The sequence below is a fragment of the Pantherophis guttatus genome, chromosome 5 (assembly GCF_059756535.1).
Source record: "Pantherophis guttatus breed Tessera chromosome 5, ASM5975653v1, whole genome shotgun sequence".
NCBI lineage: Eukaryota > Metazoa > Chordata > Lepidosauria > Squamata > Colubridae > Pantherophis > Pantherophis guttatus.
The window spans coordinates 8,886,123-8,906,219 of NC_142067.1; the positions used below are offsets into that span (position 1 = coordinate 8,886,123).

Consider the following 20,097-nt stretch of genomic DNA (forward strand, 5'->3'; position numbering starts at 1 on the left):
GTTATGCAGTTCACTTAAGGCAGTTCATCACTCTTTTGAGTTACACCAGGAAACAGTTAAGGAACAATCGAGTAACAGGTAGTCCTTGACTTACGACCATCATTGAGCCCAAAAGTACTGTTGTTAAGCGGGACATTGGTTAAGTGAGTTTTGCTCCATTTTACAACCTTCCTTGCCACAGGGGTTAAGTGAATCACTGCACTTGTTAAATTAGTTAACACGGTCGTTAAATGAATCTTCCCCATTGGGTTCCCCATTGATTTTGCTTGTTGGAAAATTGCAAAAGGTGATCGCATGACCCCGGGATACTGCAACCGTCATAAATATGACTCAGTTGCCAAACATCTTTTGATCACGTGACCGTGGGGATAACAATTGTAAATGTGAAAAACGGTCATCGGTTACTTTTTTCAGGGCTGTTGTAATGTCAAACGGTCACTAAACGAACAGTTCTAAGTCAAGAACTACCGGTACTAATCCATTCCCTCAAATTGCCGTTCTCTAGAGATTTTTTTCAAACAGATCCAAGTTGAGAAAACTGCAAAAATCCAACTGTACCCACTACCAGCTGGATTTCTGCTGAGTCCACTTCAGACTTGACTCCACAAAGCAGGTGTTGAAATCAAACTTGATTTCATTGAAGGACACATCAGGGTTGTGTTTGACCCAGTGGGAGGGGGCGTGGACAGTGGGCGTGGCCAGCTCAACATCACTCATGTCGGGGCGCAGGTGGTGGCCCAAGCGCTCTGCCAGCAAAAATGGACTCCCGAGCTCCGCTTTCAGTTGCGACGGCCTCCTGCAACCCTCTGCCAGCGAAAACGGAGCTCGGGAGGGCTGCATGTGACCCTCCTGAGCGTTATTTTTGCTGGAAGAGGCACCGGAGGCCAGTCCTTCACTAAGGGCCAGATCTAAGCATCCTGTGGACCAAATCCGGCCCCTGGGCCTTGAGTTTGACACTCCTGCCAGAGAGAGAAGGAAATAGGTTGGGGAACCAGTATGGTCTAACCATCTAAAAGGTAAAGGTTCCCCTCGCACGTATGTGCTAGTCGTTCCTGACTCTAGGGGGCGGTGCTCATCTCCATTTCAAAGCCAAAGAGCCAGCGCTATCCGAAGACGTCTCCGTGATCATGTGGCCGGCATGACTAAACGCCAAAGGTGCACGGAAGCTGTTATCTTCCCACCAAAGGTGGTTCCTATTTTTCTACTTGCATTTTTTTAATGTGCTTTCGAACTGCTAGGTTGGCAGAAGCTGGGACGAGTAACGGGAGCTCACCCCATTACGCAGCACTAGGGATTCGAACCGCTGAACTGCCGATCTTTCGATCGACAAGCTCAGCGTCTGAGCCACTGAGCCACCACATCCCTGTAAACGCCCCTAAATTACACAGTCCATTAGCATTCACAACCTCCATTGGTGAGATCTCACATAGACATTCCCTTCCTGGTAAAACTTGTCATAATTTCCCACACTCCCCAAACAAGCCAGTAGCACAAGAGACAGAAGTGAAAAATACAGCAATTGGTTCAATGCCCAGAGGCCACTTTGGAAATGAATCGATGTAAACTGAAGCCAGTCAAGAGGTGTTTTAAAAAGACAAAGAAAATGAGGTTGCAGGCATCTGCCTTCAATTAATGTGAATGTCCAGCTTCTGCAATGCCAAAAGTCTGCCAAAAGCATTTTTACAACCTTCTTAGGACAGAAATACCACTCTGAATTCACTCTGAATAAAAGTTCTCATCTCTGCATCCCATTCTTCTTCTAAGGAATTTCATACCGCAATCCTGCAAGATAGATTTGGCTGATGACACCTTGCTCAAAGAACGGGAAATATTTTTCATGAATGAACATGGATTTGATCCATTTCAGGTTTTCTCTGCCACCATTTCAACTTTGCTTCCTCTTTGCAATCTACAGTAGTGGCCAAAATTGTGGAAACCTTTTTGGGAAAAGTGTATTTTCTAAAACTAGCTAATAACACCACTTTTTTTTTTTTTTTGGAGTAGTTCCATAAAATTATATATGAATGGAAAGATAATTTAATCAAGAATGTAATGCAATAACTTTTATGAAGGATTTGCTATTAAAATAGCAGTTGCAGTATAAAGAAGAAAAGGGAAACACGTAGAAAAAAACGAGATATACAAAAATGATCACCATGTCAGTTAATACTTAGTTGGGTAACAGCATGAATTACAGCCTTACAAGGTCTTCCCATGGAGTGAACCAAGTCTTTTAGTTCTGCAGCTGTTCTAATGTGAAACCAAGATTGAATGATTGCTTCAATTAACTGGGTTTTATTGCTGGGCGCTTCTGACTAACAAGTTTCTTTAGTTGGCTCCATCGATTTTCAGTTGGGTTAAAGTCTGGGCTACTCGCAGGCCATTCCAGCAGTGGAATAGGATTATCTTGAAACTCTTAAAAAAAAAGTGATGTTATTAGCCATCAAAGTTCAAAAATACACTTTTCCCAAAAGGTTTCCACAATTTTGGCCACTACTATAAATTGAATGAATGAATGAATGAATGAATGAATGAATGAATGAATGAATGAATAAATAAATAAATAAATAAATAAATAAATAAATAAATAATATATCTTCCATATGAGAATACAGCAAGTCCTCAATCCAGAACATTTTGGCTTGGAACTTCTGTCGCTAAGTGAGGTGGTTATTAAGTGCCACGTCCAATTTTATGAGCTTTCTTCCCATAGTCATTAAGCAAATCACTACAGGTAGGTGAATCACATGGTCATTAGTTGAATCCAGCATTTCCCATTGACTTGGCTTGTCAGAAGGTCACCGTGGGGATCATGTGATCCCAGGATCCTCCAACTGTAAGTGTGAACAACAACTATCGTAAGTCACCGTTGTAATTTCAAACGGGTCAGTAAAGAAAATGGTAAATCGAGAACTACCTGTAATCCAATTGGAAAGCGACCAGCCAATGATCAATTGTGAACGAGGACACTCAGTCCTGCTTTCTTTGATGGATGGATAAAGGTGACAAGATCTCCCTCAGCTCTTTGTAGGACACATCCAGCTACAACTCGGTCTGTGTTTTAACAATGCATTTATTTGCAATCAACTGGGCATCCTTTCCGTTCTGCCTGCCTAAGCATTCTCCATATGCCAGTTGAGGGCAAGCCAAACTCAAGCCTCCCAAAAACACAGTTAAATCACAGCCGAAGGCCACGAACGACTGGGATTTAAGAGAGGAAATATTACGTCCGCAGCAGGGTGGATCTGATTTAAATCGAGTTGATTTAAATCACAATTTAAATCATGATTTAAATCACTAGTAAAAAGGCTTGATTTAAATCAACTCGATTTAAATCATAATTTTTAAAGAGCAACTGTCATCTCTGCTACTCCTTTGACCCACTGTTGACTCACCGATAGTCCCAGTGTTGCAGAATATACAGCCTCGTGCTACATAACTAAGCTCCATTGAGCTTAATAAACTAAATTATTTATGTATCTTAAATAGAAAACTATCTTACGATAGATTTTTATCCCAAAAGTTTTTTATTAAAATAAATTCGATAAAAATCAAAAAAATCCGATTTAAATAAAAAAAATCTGATTTTTTTTTTATTTTTTTAAAAAAAATCATTGATTTTTATCCACCCTGGTCCGCAGGTTCCAAGCAGGCTCAGATATATTTACCATATTTAACAGAGTTGGAAGTGACCTAGTCCAAGCAGGAGACCCTACACCATTTCTGACAAATGGCAGTCCAATCTTTTCTTGAAAGTCTCAAGTGATGAAGCTCCCACAACTTCCAAAGGCAACTTCTGTTCCATGGGTTGATTGTTCTCACTGTCAGAAAGTTCCTCCTCATTTCTAGGTTGAATCTCTCCTTGGTCAGTTTCCATCCATTATTCCTTGTCTGGCTTTCAGGTGCCTTGGAAAACAGATTGACCCCCCTCCTCTCTGTGGCAGCCCCTCAAATATTGGAAGACTGCTATCCTGTCTCCCCTGGTCCTTCTCTTCACTAGACTAGCCATGCCCAGTTCCTGCAACCATTCATCGTATATTTTAGCCTCCAGTCCCGTAATCATCTTTGTTGCTCTCCTTTGCACCTTTTCTAGAGTCTCAACAACTTTTTTCCAGTGTAGTGACCAAAACTGGATACAGTACTCTAGGTGTGGTCTTACTAGGGCTTTATAGAGTGGTATTAAATATATATATAATATGCTTAGACCTACATGGTATTTCTTTTAAAAAATGGTAAAATAATAATTGGAAGCTGGCATGCTGCCAAAATCAATCTTTTGGGTGTTCTTTATTTATCCTAAGAAAGTAAGATCCCCGTTGAAAATTCACCTATCAGGAAGTTTCCCAGGTTGGGAAAAACTGTTGCAACCTACTCTATGCTGCTGATTTACAAATCTCAGCCTCACTCGCTATGTTGGTTGGGACCACTGGAAATTCTAGGGCTGGAATACAGGTAACTCTCAACTTACAACCACAATTGCGCTCAAAATTTACGTTGCTAAGGGATGAATTTGTTAAGGGAGCTTTGCCCCCTTTTACGACTTTTCTCGCCACCTTTTTTTGATTGAATCACTGCGGTCGTTAAATTAGTAGCCCGGTTGTTAACTGAATCTGGTTTCCCCATTGACTTTGCGTGTCAGAAGGTCGTAAAAGGGGATCCCATGACTCCGGGACACTGCGACCGTCATAAATGTGAGTTGGTTGTCAAACATCCCAATGTAAATCACATGACCATGGGGATGCTGCAATGGTCATAAGTGTGAAAAATGGTTGTAAGTCAGTTTTCTTTCAGTGCCGTTGTAACTTTGAATGGTCACTAAATGAACTGTTGTAAGTCAAGGACTACCTGTAGCTGAAAATGGCACCAGAAAGCAGAACAAGAAGCAATGGATGGAAACTAATCCGGGAAAGAATCAACCTAGAATTAAGGAGAAACTTCCAAAACATTTAATCAGTGGAAGGGCTTGCCTTCAGAAGGTGTGGGTGCTCCATCATTGGAGATTTTTAAGAAGAGATTGGACAACCACTTGTCTGAAATGGTATAGGACAGTGATGGCTAACCTGTTGTGGCCTGCCAGCGGCCTGCGCGGATCGTGGCTGATCCCGATGAGGAGGAGGCTGGTGTGGGGTCGCGCCAGCAGCCTGCGCAGCCGGCGCTCGCGTCGAACAGCGAGGAGGCTGAAGAGGATGTGGTGCCAGAGGCAGAGACTCAGCCAGGGCCTTCAGAACCTCCAGAGGCTCCTTCAAGTGGAGAGAGCGAAGTGGAGGAGCCTCTCCTCAATGCTGGAGCATGCAGGGCTGCCAAAAGGCAGGAGTGGCTACTCAGGAGGAGGAGGTCTCCTCAAGAGTAAGGCTTGAGGATAATTGGCCACTCCCTTAGCCTATTTAAGTCAACACGCCTTTAGTAAGTTTCTTGCTGGAAGCAACTTGTAATTATCATCAGAGCATTTTTGGAAAAGTCTTATCGTATTTTGTTTTCTGGGCTGGTTACCAACCTTTGCCAGACTTTGGTTTTTTCTTGCTATTTAATAAATTTGATAAGGACCGTTGGTGTGTGTCAATATCCTCGGGAATCCGGAGCTGGGGCAGAACATAACCTTTTTGCCATTGCGTGCCAGGAGGGGGGGCAGGGGGGTCTCATGTGCATGTGCCCACACCCATAATTCTATGTGCTCTGCCTGCACACATGCGACACCCCCCCCATGCGACACCCCCATGCTCCTGGCATGTGATGGCCCGGTAGGCCCGTTTTTCTCTCTCACCTGGCTCCAGAGCCTTTCTAGGAGTCTGGGGAGGGTGAAAACAGCCTTCTCCACCACCACCCCGGGGGACCTCCAGAGGCCAGAAACGGCCCGTTTGCCAACTTCTGGTGGGACCGGAAGGCCCGTTTTTTGCTGTCCCCGGCCTCTGAAGCCTCTCTGGGAGTCTGGGGAGGGCAAAAACGGCCTTCCCCACCTCACCCCCCTGGAGGCTGAAAATGGCCCATTTGCCAATTTCCGGTCCCACCTGAGCAGGGGGTTGGACTAAAAGATCTCCAAGGTCCCTTCCAACTCTGTTATTCTGTAATCCAGAGGTTGTCCATGCCTACCACACAAAATATTCCAATATTCACATTATAAGGATAGAATGAATTTTTCTTTGGGCTTGTCTACTGCCCCATATGTATAGACATATGCATATCCTTCAAGTCTGCATTGATGGAGAAAACGAAGCAAGGCCATAATCTGTTCCCTCCAGAAACCAGACCTAGCAATTAGAGGTAGTCGCTCTGGTTAATTCCAGATGACTGAGAAAAATCTATAACCAATTTTAGTCCAAGGAAAACATTCAAGATTTGGAAAGCACGTTGACAGCATGGGCACCAAATGGCTCCTATGTCTGTAGGAAGTCATAAACCTCAGATTTCTCAGTAAGCAACCTAGCTAAAACCTTCTACACCAGAACTGTCAAACTTGTGGCCTGTGGGCCAGATGTGTCATGCACTGGCCACGCCCAGTTTAGCGAAGGGGAAAAAAGTTCCGATACGTTATGTGACGCTGCGGTGATGATGTGAGTTTGACACCCCTGGTCTATAGTCATAAACCTCAGGTGTCTCAGTAAGCAACCTAGCTAAAACCTTCTACACCACAGCTGTCAAACTCGCGGCCGTGGGCCAGATGCGTCACGCACTGGCCATGCCCAGTTTAGTAAAGGGGGGAAAAAGTCAAGATACGTCATGTGATGACGCCGTGACGACGCGGGTTTGACACCCTGTTCTACAACAATCCATCCTCAGTTTACTTTTTGCCTATTTTGGGGGGCAGCTGAGCTTTCAAGAGCAGGGGTCTCCAACCTTGGCAACTTTAAGACATGTGGACTTCAACTCCCAGAATTCAACTCCCAGAACTCTGGGAGTTGAAGTCCACAAGTCTTAAAGTTGCCAAGGTTGGAGACCCCTGTTCAAGAGCATGGCTGAATTTGGAAAATAAACTCAACTTCCCAAACTGGGCTGCAGCTACTTGCTGATTTTATTTTCTAAGGGTGTTTGTGGGGGATTCTTCGGGGCCTGAACGCTTTCTGAGAAATTAAAAGAAGATGAGAGAAGTTGGCCCAAAGATTTTCTGAAACCATGAACCTTCTAATGACGCTCTGGCATACTCATTAGCTACAGAACATTGGTTCACTGTGGAAAGGAAAGCCATAGAAAACCGGAGAATGAAATACAGCAAGATAGAAAAAGAAAAAAAACAGGTTGGCATCCTAAAAAGTACTCATTATAGCTCCATACCTGGTTACAGAATTTTGTTGCGCCTGTTAGTTTAAATTACAGGTAGTTCTCGGGGATGACAGTAAATCTAGTAATCTGCAATTTTGATGCATAAATTGGACTTAATGGGCATCCAAGATAAAGTCCCCAGATTTCATTATTGATGACTAGATGGACACACTCTTAATATAATTGTCTAATTCTTGGCAGTATTTATTTTATTTATTTTTTAAATTTTTATACCGCCCCCTCTCCCAAAGGGCTCGGGGCAGTGAACAGCCAAAATTAAAAACACACAATACAAATATTAAAATACCTTAAAACGAAATTAAATCTATGGCTTCCCCAATTTAAAACCCCTTACCCATAAAATTCCCCAATTAAAAGAGCATTGAAAGAGTATTTTTTTTAACCATGTTGCTATTAAATGTAAGCATTCAACTACTGTACAGGTAGTCCTCGACTTACAACGGTTCGATTAGTGACCATTTGAAGTTACAACGGCACTGAAAAAAGAGATTTACAACTGTTTTTCACACTTACGATCGTTGCAGCATCCCCCATGGTCATGTGATCAAAATTTAAATGCTTGGCAACCGACTCATGTTTATGACCGTTGCAGTGGCCCGGGGTCATGTGTTCCCCCTTTTACGTCCTTCTGACAAGCAAAGTCAGAAGTTGGAGTCACTTCACAACCGTGTCACTAACTCAACAACTGCAGTGATTCACTTAACAGCTGTGGCGAGAAAGGTGGTAAAATGGAGCAAAATTCACTCAATAAATGTTTCACTTAGCAACAGAAATTTGGGGCTCAATTGTGGTCGTAAATCGAGGATTACCTGTATATTCTCCTTGTTGTCCTTAAATGTTACTTTTTTCCAGAGGAAGATAGTGGCTTATAGTACTGATCCTAGATTTTCTTGAAACCAATTTTAGCCTAAACACTTGTTGAAAGCCAGTTTTTAGATCTAATGCTAGTTTCTCAGGCTGTTGCCTAACAAATGTTATTGAAACTTCCTGCTTAAAAGCATCTTCTCAATTCAATCCATTGCTCTTTAGTGCTTCTTTTTAAGCCTTCCTTGAGAATAATAAATACTACCCACTAAAATGGACTTTGGGTATGATTTTCTAGCTAATCCTCATATTGAATATTTAATGTACAGTATTTCTTAAGTTATCCAAAATATATTAGGAGCTTTTTTATTTTAGTAAGACAAGGCTTCTTCAATCAGGCTGGATCTTGTTTAAATCTTAATATCCCCCCCCAATATACTGTAAACACACCCAGATATTGTACCAATAAGATTCAGTGAGAATTGAAACAGAAATGTTGTATAAAATATTGGCCTTGTTTATTTATAATGGCGTTGAATGACTACTCAGCAGTATTATAGTGTCATAATCCACACACTTGCTCCCCAACCTACAGCATTTTCATATTAAAATGCCTCAAACTCACACGTTTGAGCCACACTTTTGTTCCATGTGCAAGTAGAGCTGTAATTAATACCATTAACTACATAGATTATATAAAATCTATCTAGTTAATGTAAAAATCTACGTACAATATAAACATACTGTATTTTTCGGACTATAAGACGTACCGGTGTATAAGACACACCAAAGATTTCGAAGAGATAAGTAAGAAAAAAAAAGTTTTTCCCTTCCCTGGCCCTCAGGAGCACTCTGCAGGCCTCCCAAACCCTCTGTGTGCCGTTTTTCACAAAAACGGGGGCGTTTTTGCCCTCCCCCAGCTCCCAGGAGCACTCTGCAGGCCTCCCAAGCCTACTGCGTGCCCTGTTTTTTTGCAAAAATGGACAAAAAAACCAAGCTGTTTTTCACCCATTTTTGCAAAAAAATGAGACATGCAGAGGGTTTGGGAGACCTGCAGAGTGCTCCTGGGGGCTGGGAGAGGGCAAAAACGCCCCCATTTTTTGCGAAAAACGGGCGAAAAATGGGCCTATTTTTCACAAAAATGGAACGAGCGGGGCGGTGCTTCGGGAGGCCAAAAATAGCTGTATTCAGTGTATAAGACGCATCAACATTTCCACCCTCTTTTTTGGGGGGGGGGGAAAGGTGCGTTTTATACTCCGAAAAATACGGTAACCATAGACTATTTTTTATATTCTATGTAGATTTTTACATTTTACATTATAACTAGTCTTAGCTTGGTCAAACCAAAACTGGGAAAAATAATTTATGCTTATTGGTTAGTTTTGGACTGACCAAGCTATACTATAATGACCTCTTGCAATTCACTCCATAGGTATAAGATTCCCATGGTGGTTCAAACGAAGGAAGAGAATAAGCCCATCTCTTTCCCCCTTTGCAAAACTGATTGTTCCTATAGATTTAAGTTTCGAGGCAGGATGCTTGCAGAAAGACAAAAAAAAAAAAATCTGCAATGCTTACACCTGCAAGAAAGACCAGGTGTGACTGCCTCGATGCACGGGGTCCCATCTGCTCATGCTGAGTTTTTGCTGAAGCTGGCTTTTCTTCAGGATAAGAAGAAAAAAAAAATCCATGTAATGTTTCTTGTACGTGCAAAGGTCAGGGCTGCCCCTTACTGTGAGCCAATCTGAACGGCTCTAGCTACGGGATTCAGCTAGGAGGAGGAGGAGATGCAACTTAAAATAGAATTGAGATGGACTCAAAGGTGCCTTTTTCTTCAAAAAGGTTTTTTTTTTCCTTTGAGAAAGATGTTTTGCTTCGTTTCGCTTCTCATCCAAGGAGCTTCTTCAGTTCTGACTGAATGGTGGAGAAAGGAAGGATCGATATTCCTTGCAGTCATCTGGTCGTTAGCACTCTCTCTGAGAATCGTTGAGGCAGAGGTGGTATTCAGCCGGTTCGGACTGGTTTGAGCGAATCGGTAGCTCTGACGATCAGCTGGCCCCGCCCACCCGCCCCCGCTCTAGCCTGTCCTTTATCTCCTGCTTTGTAGCTCATCTCAATCGCGCGGCACAGCTGATTTCCACCCCCACCCACCCACCCCGCTGTTCTACTTACTGTTGCTGACTTGGAAGGTAAATGCTCCATTTTCAGTGCTGTGTTCAAGCGCCTTAGGCGCGCGTGCAAACCGAACCGGTTGTTAAACCAACAGTATCCCACCATTGTGTTGAGGCCACTTGGAGGTTTATCTGTGCCCTCAGGGTCACCTGAGTAGGGCAAACGGGTGGTGTTGTATCCCTCTCCCTCTGTTAAGAGAGGGCTTTCGAATCTTAATGTAGATGGCCTCTTTGAGCCTTCTTTCAAACCAATGGTTCTCTCTATCCAAAATATTGACCTTACTGTCCACATTCTCAACAGAGAATGTGAGAGCCGAGGTGGCGCAGTGGTTAGAGTGCTGTATTGCAGCTACTTCAGCAGATCAGTAGGTCAAATCTCACCGGCTCAAGTTTGACGCAGCCTTCCATCCTTCCGAGGTGGGTAAAATGAGGACCCAGATTGTTGGGGGCAATATGCTATTTAGTATACTGTCTCTGGTGTAAGCCACCCAGAGTCCTCGGAGAGTGGGCGGCATAGAAATGTGATTAATAGAAGAGGAGGAGGGATACCATACCACCTAACTCCTGTTTACAACTCCTGTCCTTTTCAGCAGCTCCAGGAAAACTCCACACCCATTTGTACTATTCAGGTAACCCTGAGGGCACAGATTAAACCTCCAAGGGACCTTAACGACTCTCAGAGAGAGTGCTAACGACCAGATGACTGCAAGCAACATAAATCCTTCTGTTCTCCACCATTCAGTCAGAACTGAAGAAGCTTCTTGAATGAGAAGCGAAACCGTCGTCTTCTTCAAGGAAAAAACAGAGTCAGGTTGCCTTTTGGGGGAAAAAAGCACTGTTGAGACAACTATGACCTGGATGATTGAGAATCACCACAGATGAATGAGATGGACAATAACAGGACTCAAAATAAGATGACTTGTACAACAAGTCTTGTACAATAAGACTTGTATAAAGTGTGAAATGTGTACAATCAAGTATAAATCCTGAATTAAAATTCCCACATGTTTCTGAAATACAATAAAAAATATAATTTCTACCTTTGTTCATCCTAGTTTCTGGAGAGTCTACAGCCAAGTTCATCTGACACTTATCCCTACGTGGTAAAGGATCTGGAGTTTTGCTCAAAGCAATCAACTTTTTAACATCATCTCATTCTGGCACAAATATCAAAAATATTTCCTTCTCTCTCTCTCTCATCACCAGGATACAGATTCTGAAAACCTTTATGCCTGCACAGAGAGGCTACAGCCATGGCAGGGCCAAACATTTCCACAGAATCAAACCCTTGGAAGAAAAGGAATCATTCAATTCGATTTTGACTTCTTCTTCAACTGGATGTCTTCCGCATGTACTGAGATGACAAACTGCCAGAATTCCCAGCCAAAATGGCCCAGAGATTTGGAATTTGCTCTTTCTAAATCTAGAAATCTGACAAGAAGGAAATTTGGGGAAGACAGATAAGCTCCCTCTGCTTACTCAGTATGACAAATAAGTAGTACAATCAATTATCTCCCTCTCTGTGCATTCCCATTACTTTCAGAAATAAAAACACCAATCAGGTGTATTGCAATGATTAAGCTGAATCGTAAAGATGTCACCATTAATTAATGCATTATCTGGGAACAGCAAGTCAAGGAATTACAATAACCCAAAGCAACAATAATTTTTCCTTTCTCCTCTTTCCTCGCTTGATTTATACCTATGTTCCAGACTAGCAAATATCAGAACATATTTCTAGCTCCAAAACAGAGAGCCAAAAATATTTTATATGCTAAAACAAAGAAACAAACAAAAAGGCCCTCTGAAAAGACGAATAGGCTGGGATGAAACAGGGAACAATATTACTTTGTGCCAAATTTTATCCTTAGGGCAAAAAGATTCCTTGTTAGTTACCCTCACACGACCGAATGCTTATCATTTATTCTGATAGAGAACTACAGGCATATTGTGGTACAGACAAAAGCTGTACTCAGTGTCAAGGATTTTAATGAGGACAGAGGAAATGAAATAATGATACATTTAAAATGCAGTAGCCAACACTTCCCCCTATTAGAGGCACTCTCCTTAACAGTGAAAAACAGTTTTGTTATTGTTTTGCATTTGATGACGTGGAGCCGATTTGGACATTTCAGAGTTATTTTTAAAACATAAAACCATATTTTACTAGAGAATTTTTAAAATATTCATGACACACTTAAAAAGCAGTCTTATTCAATCTAATGTTTGAAGTGGGAGATCCCGATTCATGTTTCCTATTAATTTTGTTGACTTCATGACAGCTAAAAATAAGTTAAGAGCTATTATTGTGCGTTTCAGGAATATATCTAAAATAGTGGAAAACGACAACACCTTCCCCCTCAAAAAGCCATCACTATAGTTAATAACTATAGTTAATTAAAGTCATAATTTTGTAAACTCAGATCTATCCGGGAGTTCTTCCATCAATCCTGCCCACATTTATATTTATGTATGTTTATGCTGGAATTATTGCCGGGATAAAATAACTGGAGCTGTTTCCCCCCTCTCAATTCCCTTTATTGTAACGCTACAAAAGCTAAAAGCTCAAGCTGAGAACTCAAAACTTGAGATCCTAGGTTTCCAAACAATTTTATTTGAAGTTTTTAAGGGGTTTTTTTTGCACATAAACAAAGATGCATGAAATGCTCTTTCCCCCTGTCCACCAAAAAATACTTTCATTCTCCTATTCAAATGCTTTTTAGTGGAAAATGGCATATGTCACATATCCAATTATGTTCAAAAGACAGACCAAAAAAATCCCTCATAGCCCACCTTTCTTCTTCACTGGCATTCTTGCTGTTACTTCTGGCACCGGATGAAAATATTTATTTACTGTAGAGTCTTTCCGGGATTATTTTGGGAAGTCCGAAGTCTGCCGTCCCACTCAAAACGGTTCAGCTTAAAAAGAGGACTCTTATTTCTTCATTTCCCCCCAAGGATGCTCGTAATTCCTCAAGTTAAAAACTTCCAACATCACCAGGAAAAGAGCAAGGCAGGGAAGGGAGTTTGAAGAGAATTCCTGCCACAAGCAGTTGTCAAAAATCTGCAAAGTATTTCCCAAGCTATAAAAATATATCGGAGAAAACACACATCCGTTTACAAAAGCGTCTAAGAATTCCCTCTTCCAACCATGAAGGATTTTTTGTATATTGTATTCAGAAGTTGAGTGAATGTTCCAAAAAAAAAATGCAATTAAGGCACACAGTCCAAAAACTTGGCAATCTCAGTATTCCACAGTCCAAAACCGCCCGATCCCGTTTTAAATAATCCAACTAAAATTCTAAGGAAGCTGGAGGCAATTCAAAGAGAAATTATTTTTCTTTCTTCCTGATGCGGTCACGAGGATTTTTTTTTTTTTTTGCCCATTAGACAGACATCCTGGTCTTCTGGATACTGGAAACTAAGCTCCGAAGTTTCAGTTGGTTACCCACATAGCCTGTCACTTTCATTTGTAGACTCTCCGCCCAGCCTTCTGGTCTGTAACATCCCTCTGATCCTCTTGTATTACACCCAAGAGGATTGAAAGCAATCCCTTGACATGGGATTATTAAAGCGACAGTGCTGTTCACAGGGCAGGCTGGTGAAGCAAACAACGGAGTCGGGGCAACTGAGTTCCGGTCATTTCGCGCTTAGCTCAGGAGCAGCAACCAACCTACCGAGAAAGGAGCAGAGTTTTAAGAACAGTTTCTCCCCCCCCCTTTTCTTGGCGGTTATATATAGGTAGTCCTCGACTTACAATGGTTCATTTAGCAACCGTTCGAAGTTACAACGGCACTGGGGAAAAAAGCGATTTATGACCGTTTTTTCACACTTACAATCTCTGTAGCATCCCCGGGGTCATGTGATCAAAATTCAGATGCTTGGCAACCGGTTCATACTTATGACCGTTGCTGGTTTCCCAAGGTCACGGGATCACCTTTGGCAACCTTTTGACAAGCAAAACCAACGGGGAAGCCTGATTCACTTAACAACCATGTTACCAGCTTATGAACTGCGCCGGTTCACTTTAACACCTGTGGCAAGAAAGGTTGTAAAATGGGGGCAACTTAACAAATGTCTGACTTAACAACAGAAATTTCAGGCTCAATTGTGGTCGTAAGTCGAGGACTATCTGTATATTTATTTTTCTACTATACAGGCTGTCCTCGACTTACACCGGTTAGTTTAGTGACCGTTCAAAGTTACAACAGCAGTGAAAAAAGTGACTTATGGCCATTTTTCACACTCACAACCGTTGCAGCATCCCCAGGGTCACGTGATGGTAAGTCAGACCCTTGATAACCGACTCCTTTTTATGACGGTTGCAATGTCCTGGGCTCGTGTGATCCCCTTTTGCGACCTGACAAGCAAAATCAATAGGGAAGTCACTTAACAACCGGATTGCTTATTTATCAACTGCAATGATTCACTTAACAACTGAGGCAAGAAAGGTCATACAATGGGGCAAAACTCACTTAACAAATGTCTCGTTTAACAACAGAAATTTGGGGTTCAATTGTGGTTGTAACTCAAGGACATCCTTGTGATTGTTTTATGATTGCGCTTGCCACCGGCAGACGCTTATCTGAAATGGGCAGCTGTATAAATTAAATAAATGTGGAAGCAGGCCACATAAGTAAGTACAGGTAGTCCTCAACTTACAACCATTTGTTTAATGACCCTCCTCTTGCCCTGCCACCTTTGTGGGTGGCTCCTGCTGCCAGGCCAGCCCCAAATCTCATGTACCTACCCTAGATGAAGCCCCCAGGGGTGCTGCACCTACAGAAAAGCAGGGGGGTGCCAGCAAGCAGAGCCCCAGCAGGGAAGCCTCATGATGTCGGAGTCTTGCACGTTCTCTCGCCACCTGCTGTTTTCTCTCTCTTCTCTTCCTGACTCATTGGCTGGCGCTTTGCTCACCCTGCTTGCACAGGAGTGCAATCCCCGCACCCATCTCACACTCCAGCATGCTAACCCACCATTGGCGGTTGCACAGTTTTGGTTTTGACTCTGCTTTCTGAAAATAAACCATATGTCAGCCCTGGAACCTGTTTCCTCCCCTCCCACTTGGCACCTTAGGGCTGCCACAGTGAAGAAGGTAGAGCTTTGGGAATGGAAGGGGGAAGAAAGAGATAATTGGGGGGGGGGATTGTAGTCATAATAAAATTCTTTCTCCTGAGAACCAAGAGTTTTCCCACCAGGTGCAAGGAGGTGGGGTCTGAGACTGAGTGACCCTTGGACTGTGACCTGATTGGACCGTGTGAACCCCAGTTGAGAAATCCTGCTTAGGGGGAGCTTGTGGCTGAGCTTCTTTCTCTTGCTTGCCGTTTCCAACCTTCAAAGCATGCTTTAATTTTTCTATCTATAATCTCTACATAGATCTCTGCGTAACTCTGGTGGTTATGGCACCAGGCTAGAAATTGGAGACTGTGAGTTCTAGTTCTGCTTTAGGAATATAAAGCCAGCTGGGTGACTTTGGGCCAATCACCAGGAGATGGTGAGTTCTAATCCTACCTTAGGCCTGAGAGATGGCTGGATGACTTTGAACCAATCAGCAGGAGACTGAGAGTTCTAGTCCCGCCTTAGGCATGAAAGCCAACTGAGTGTCTTTGGGCCAGTCACTCTCTTTCAGGGGAAAATGGGAGGAGGACGGAGTATTTGGTAACTTTGCTGCCTTGAGTTATTTATATAAAAATAATAAACGCAGAATAAAAAAAAATTAAAATAAAATTTAAAAAACATTCTCCAAGATCATCTTTGTGGTTCTATACAGTAGGCTTCTTACAGGGTGTGATGTGGATAACAGATGGAGCAGAAGGGGAGACACAGACTGGCATTCTTGGACATTTTTTAAAAATCTCTGTTTTCTGGCTTAGAACATTTTTTTTAGTAACTATTTTTGCATTTTTTTCCCCCTAGGTCACCACCATGGCTCTTTACAGAAACAGATGTGAAAACTTTGGGGAATAAGAACTGCATCTGTATAAGGAACCCAAAGGCTAAGCTCTAAAAAGTGAGAGTCAAGCAAATTATTAGAATTAAGTTAGGGAAACAAATATGCTCTTGAATTTTTGACAGATGCACGCAAATTAATTTTGGGGAGGGGCGGAAATGAAGAAAACTGTCCTGTTAAAAAAAAACAGAAATAATCTGTGAGAATTCAAGAGCAGCGATGACATGACTAAAAAGGAACTGCACTTTCAAAATCGTACGATCTCTTCACCCCTGGGATTTGGAAAAAGGCTCCTCTGATGCTCTTAATGCACTGTCAGAATTTTAGTCCTGTATTTTTTAGGAGCATCCTCTGCTCCTATAATTCAGCAACAGCAGCAAAATGAAGAAGGGATGCTATTAAACATTGAAGACGTTGAATTGGAAGGTTATGTGAACCAGAGCACTATTTCTACATGAGGGTAACGAGCAGCTGCATAAAAACTGAGGCATCACAAAGTTTAAAGATCATGGCAGGTCTGAGATAGAGAAAAATAAGAAAGAAGGGGAAAAGAGAAGTTGAAGTGAGGCCTTACAAGAAGCAATGTGAGTTTATTTTCGATGTGGAATGAAGGACCATTAAGAAAATGAATCAAATAGCAAAATCTGAAAGGATCCTAGATCAGCAGGCCCCAGCAAAGGCTAGATGTGCCCAGTGGTAATATAGAGACAACCAAAAAAAAAAGATTTTAAGAGGCAGCAAGGAAAACTGGCAGGAAAGAAAGCAGAGGTGAATAATAGACAGGAAAATGAATACAGCAACAGACTACATGAAAATGAGTCTCTGGGTGAGTCAGGGTGCATCAGGGGAGAAAATAAAAGATGGAGAAATGTGCAGCAGAAGAAAACGGCAAGAATCATCAGCTTGATGAGACTGAGACAAGGTTTACCCAGAGAAGGTGAACTGAAACCTGCTGGTGGAACTATCTTTTCTACCCATCCTATCTCAAGTGACAGGAGAGATGCTCTGGGTACTGTCAGCTACAAAGTTATCAGCTGGTGGGGCCGAAGAGGAGATCTTTTTCTGCCGTAGCAATCACCCTTTAGAACAGAGGTCTCCAACATTTTTGGCACCAGGAACAGTTTTGTGGAAGACAATTTTTCCTTGGACCTGCCCTGGGGGACGGGGGGGGAGTTATGCTCCTATGAGAATCTAATGCCTGATTTGAGGTGGAGCTGAGACAGTGATGCTAACGCTGGGGAATGGTTGCAAATACAGATGAAACTTCATTCGCTGTCCTGCCGCTCACCTCGAGTTGTGCGACCTGGTTCCTAACAGGTCATGGCCTGGTACCGGGCCGGACCGGACTGTGGTCCAGGGATTGGGGACCCCTGCTTTAGAACATCATCCTCACTTAAGGTTAAAGTGTCCCTGAACCTGTTGGCGTTTTGTAAAGCTTTGAAAAATTGGCTTTGTGTACAAGTCTGTAGCGCTGGGTGTATCACAGAGCCCATCTCTTGGCTGTCTGGCTGATTGATTATATTATGACCTGTCGCTTGTGGTTATTTTTATTTTCTATTTTTATATTGTGTATGTATTTTATTAAAAGTCTCCTAGACTCACATCAAAGTACAGGTAGTCCTCAACTTACAACATTTCACTTAGTGACCATTCAAACTTACAACATCACTGAAAAAAGTGACTTATGACCATTTTTCACACTTACAACCGTTGTAGCATCCCCATGGTCACGAGTTACATTTGGATGCTTGACAACTGACTCACATTTACGACGGTTGCAGTGTCGCAGAGTCATGTGATGGCCTTTTGCAACCATCGGACAAGCAAAGTCAATGAAGAAACCAGATTTGTTTAACAACCGTATTACTAATTTAACAGCTGCAGTAATTCACTTAACAAATTTCTCACCCAACAACATAAATTTTGGGCTCAAATGTGATCATTTGATCCTGAGGACTACCTGTATACAGGTGACAAACTGTTGATGTTACCTACTTAGATAATGAAACATCTGCCAAGAAAACCACCAAGATCAGAGAACACCAAGGACAACTGTACGAATCAAATGAATAAACGAATATTTCGGATGCTCCACTTGGTTACCAAATTAATTCATTTTCTGGATTAGCACAATGCACTGGATCTGAGTCTGCAAAAAAAGCTGAGTCTGCAGGCTAAACCATTAAAAACCGAACCCAACATAAATAAGCTAGCTCTTTAACTAAGTTGGTTAAACACTTCAGGTGAAGCAAACGCTGTTCAGATGGGAAGCAAGGAGAAGGAAACTGAGATAAATGAATGTTTCATCGTAGGAGAATCGAGGCCCCCCAAAAAGGGAAAAAAAGGTTGCAGGGACTAAAAGTGAAAAGAAGCAGCAAGTGAGAAGGCAGGCTCACGGGTGGGAAGATGTTTTAAAGCAGGTTGGAAACTGGGTGGGAGTAAATGATAAAAACGAAGTGTCAAGCGACCGGAGGCAAGGATGAAGCAAGATTCAAGGGAGGGATTAAATAAGCAACCTAAATAAACAAGAAAAGGGGATTGTAGGAAAATGAGGAGAAAAGCATAAAAACGGGGATGTCAAAATAAAAACGGGGATGTCAAAATAGGGGAGGGGGTGTAGGAAGAAGTTGTAGGGGGGAATTCAAGAGCCAAACCTTCTTGCGTGTGGGAAAAACAATGGACCACAGGAACAAAGTCTCCTTTCTGGACTCACATCTCTCCCTCCCCCCCCCCACCTTTCCCAACCCAGGATGATGGGAATGGTAGTTCAAGGCACCCTCAGAAAGGTCGACGGTTCGAATCCTTAGTATAGCACTCCTGCGTGAGCAGGGGGGTTGGACTAGATGACCTCCAAGGTCCCTTCCAACTCTGTTACTGTTACAGAAAAGGGCCCCTTAGTCCAAACCTGACTAGGTGGCTCAAGTGGCTAAGACACTGAGCTTGTCGATCAAGGTTCGAATCCCTAAGTACAGGTCTTCTCCTCCTCCTGCGTGAGCAGGGGGGCTGGACTAGATGACCTCCAAGGTCCCTTCCAACTCTACTGTTACTGACCAACCATTTTGAGAGGACGCCTGTCAATCCTGGGAACGAGGGTGATGTGGTGGTGGGGGGGGGGGAGTGGCAGCGTCAGGACAGGCTGCCGGGAACGATGGGCTTCTTTCCACACGCCCGAGAGGGATTATTACCCCGACACGCCCCCTTCTCGCCACGCCGGCTGGGAACGATGGGGAGTGGAGTCCGTGCCACGGCGAAGCGGAGGGATGATGAACCCAGGGTGTCCCTCCTCCCCCACAAAGGAGGGATTTTATATATATATATATATATATATATATATATATATATATATATATATATATATATATATATATATATATATATATATATATATATATATATATATATATATATGTAAATTATATATATATATAAATTATATATATATATAAATTATATATATATATATATATATAAATTATATATATATATATATAAATTATATATATACATACATACATATATATAAATATATATATACATATATATATATATATTTGCAGAGAGATGATTATTACCGCGCTGGCGGCTGAGCCTTCGTCGCAGGGGTCGGGGAAGGGTGGAAATTAAAGCCGCTCCGTCCCTCCGTCCGTCCGTTTCAGCCGGCCTTGCTCGTTCGCTCGCTCGGCCGCGCCGGCTCAGCTCCATCTGCGTGGAAACCACGCCAATGCCGCCGCCAGTTTCACCCCCGCCGCGGCCACCGACATCGCTTCGCCTCAGAGAAGCGCGGCCGCCACTCCGGCCAGGCTGATATTACGCGCCTCAGCACGGCCGGACAAGCAGGCGGTGGGGGGGGAGGGGCCGGAGGGAGGGAAGGGGGAGGAGCTTGAGCGCGCGGGCGGG

General features: G+C 42.8%; 1 protein-coding gene across 6 annotated transcripts in view; it reads right to left on the bottom strand.

The window, feature by feature from the left end:
• Positions 1–20,057, bottom strand: part of DLG2 (discs large MAGUK scaffold protein 2) — a 1,136,581-nt gene extending 1,116,524 nt beyond the window's left edge. For 3 of the 6 annotated variants that reach the window (XM_087895794.1, XM_087895787.1, XM_087895810.1), the window contains exon 1: positions 19,773–20,057. In XM_087895794.1, the coding sequence (XP_087751920.1) occupies positions 19,773–19,902 (130 nt within the window). In that variant the 5' untranslated portion in view covers positions 19,903–20,057. Of the gene's footprint in view, positions 1–13,043; positions 13,924–19,772 lie in introns of all 6 variants that reach the window. The other 3 variants (XM_087895798.1, XM_087895791.1, XM_087895792.1) reach the window with 2 other exon arrangements.
• Between the last annotated feature and the right edge of the window lie 40 nt (positions 20,058–20,097).